The sequence below is a fragment of the Lolium rigidum genome, chromosome 7, assembly GCF_022539505.1.
Source record: "Lolium rigidum isolate FL_2022 chromosome 7, APGP_CSIRO_Lrig_0.1, whole genome shotgun sequence".
Taxonomy (NCBI): domain Eukaryota; kingdom Viridiplantae; phylum Streptophyta; class Magnoliopsida; order Poales; family Poaceae; genus Lolium; species Lolium rigidum.
Window position 1 is genome coordinate 70,010,230 of NC_061514.1, and position 2,519 is coordinate 70,012,748.

The 2,519-nt window shown below is 52.8% G+C and overlaps 1 protein-coding gene across 1 annotated transcript; it reads right to left on the reverse strand.

The window, feature by feature from the left end:
* Positions 1 to 576: 576 nt before the first annotated feature.
* On the reverse strand, positions 577 to 1,731 carry LOC124679397 (LOB domain-containing protein 41-like). The gene is made up of 2 exons (XM_047215163.1): positions 1,128 to 1,731; positions 577 to 1,079 (listed from the first exon to the last, which is right to left on the reverse strand). The coding sequence occupies exons 1-2, from the start codon at positions 1,638 to 1,640 to the stop codon at positions 717 to 719; spliced, it is 876 nt and encodes a 291-aa protein (XP_047071119.1). The 5' UTR covers positions 1,641 to 1,731; the 3' UTR covers positions 577 to 716.
* Between the last annotated feature and the right edge of the window lie 788 nt (positions 1,732 to 2,519).

Consider the following 2,519-nt stretch of genomic DNA (forward strand, 5'->3'; position numbering starts at 1 on the left):
TACCACAAAGAAATAAGCACCAAGCCAATAATGGCCAAAGTAGTATACAATAACAAATGAACCTTAAAAACATCACCAATGGAAGGGTTCAACATGCTAGTAGTATTTAAGCATCTCATAATATGCTTAATATATCATGCATTTAGTTCTTTAGAGCAAGTATAATAAGGCTGACTCAGCAGGCTATAAGAATTAAAATAGTGTTGTTTTACTTAGGTGGATGAGAGAGAAGTGGAGAGAGAAGAGAGATGGGCTCTCATGCAAGAGCCAACTCTTGCACGTGCTCCTAGGCACTTTGTGAGTATGTGTAGTGGGCCTTTTACACATAAAGTTATCAATCCTTAAAGCCAACTATTGTACAAGTTAGCTATAAACTGACTATAACTGGCCTTATAGCCAGCACCCGGCTGCACTATTGGAATTGCTCTTACACCTATAAAAACTACTGCCCAACCTGGAGATATATGAATGTTGGGCTCTGATTCTCAGGCCCCCTAAAAATATTATTATAAGGGGTGGGCGATTTTAAGTGATGTTTCCTACTCTATATTTTCAAGTTAAACTGTACAATGCGAGTATTTTAAAGGTTTAGCAACCACTTTTAAGAGTCTTTTAGAGACGCTCTTACACAAAAGAAAGAAAAAACTAGGCGAAGGAAGAGCCCAAGAGACTACACGTTCGCAAAACTGTCTTCTACCAATGTTGCCGGCAGTCTCTCACGCGGACAGCTCAAGCCGCAGGCCGATGTGGCAGGACCCCGCGCTGAAGCTGCTGAAGTCAGAGCGTGCCGGCGGCGACCTCGCCACGCGCGTGACCGGCTCTAACCCGAGCGTCAGCTCCAGCTCAATGTCGTCATCTTGTGAATCATTCTGGGCAACCTGCCGCACCGGTGGCAAAGGGCTCCGCTCTGCCTGGCTCACGTGGGAGTGCGAGTGCGAGCCCGCTTCAATCTCGGTGTCCTCCGACTCTTCCAGCGCCTGATCGACTGCCGCCATGCCGTCGTCGTCAACGTGGCCGCCGTGGTCGTGGCTGCCGGCCGACTCCTCGTGGGTCGGCGCGTGGTCGAGGCAGTCATCATGCTCGCCGACGGCCACCCGCTCCGTCTCTCGCCCTGTGAAGGACGGCGCGCGATTAGCACCAGAGCTCTTGGATTTGGCCGTGGACGACGACGCGCGCTTGAACCGGGTGCGCCCAGCGCGCGAGACACGGAGAGGGTCGGCAGTGTCCTTGGCGACATGGCGGATGTCGTACGCCCTGAGACCGAGAGGCGGGGTGGCCTGCGCGGCGGCGACGGCCTCGGACGACACCTGGACGATGCGGTTCCCCTTGAGCACGGCCTCGACGGCGGCCTGGCACGCCTCCCACTGGCCCGACCAGAGCAGGCCGACGGAGCCGTAGATCGGGTTGACCATCCGGCCGCAGGCCTCGTAGAGCAGCGAGCGGAAGAGGGCCGGGCGGAGGGTGTCGGAGCCGGCGGCGAGGAGGTTGAGCAGCCCCGCGCGGCCGTAGAACTTGGCGAGGAAGACGGTGGCGTTGGCCTGCGCGTCGGGGCTCTTGATCCACTCCAGGCACGGGCGGATGGTGCACCCGTCGCTACACCCCTTGCGCAGCACCCGGCAACCGTTGCAGCTCATCCGCATCTTCTCTAGCTGGTGGCGATTTATCAACTTGATCGGCGGCGGAGATGTCGGAGATCGAGGTGGTTCTATGTCCCTGAATTCTTCGAAGCTTTTCTACGGTGTGATGATGATGATGCGAGACGACGGAGCGAGGGGGTCCTTTATACGAGGTTTGGGCGCCAGTGGTTTTGGGAGGGCGGATTCGGCGCCGCTGCCAAAACAATGGGAGATGCAGAGCCTGTTGGCGTGGCCCCAGTGCACTGCACCCCTCGTACCACGGAGACGGAGCCGCGTCCCGGAAATGGATTTTAGCTACAAAACTGGAGGCGGCCGCGACAACTTTCGGCGCGGTGGATGGATATCCTACACTGCGCTTCGCGGCGTACCGCGGTTTTCTTGGAGTGCTACAACTTGCCGTTGGAATAACAAGTGGCAAGTTCGCTGATTCTGACCCGGTTCCAGTGACAACATCATTTACAATTTTCTTTTTCGAAACACATACAGTAGCACTCACTCGTACGAACACACACGCACAGTTTATCTACATGAGCACCTTTGAGAGACTGGGCCATACAAACTGATCCGGTGGATCTTGTGATTGACGAAGTCATTATATGCCTCTCGCTATCGATGGAAACGTCGATTCCCAGTATATTACGCCTTTACGAAGCACCTAAGTGTTAAACTTAAGATTTGAACTCTGATGGGCTGGGATGTCACTGCCCTCCTTACCACCCAACCATAAATTGGTTCTCATCGTTTACAAAATCTCAATCATGTTGAATTACACATCTAAAGACAAAAATTTCTAATTCAAAACTGCATGTCCACAACTACTCCCTTTGATCTTTCTTAATTGACTTAAATTTAGTATAAGTACTAAATACAAGTCAATTAAAG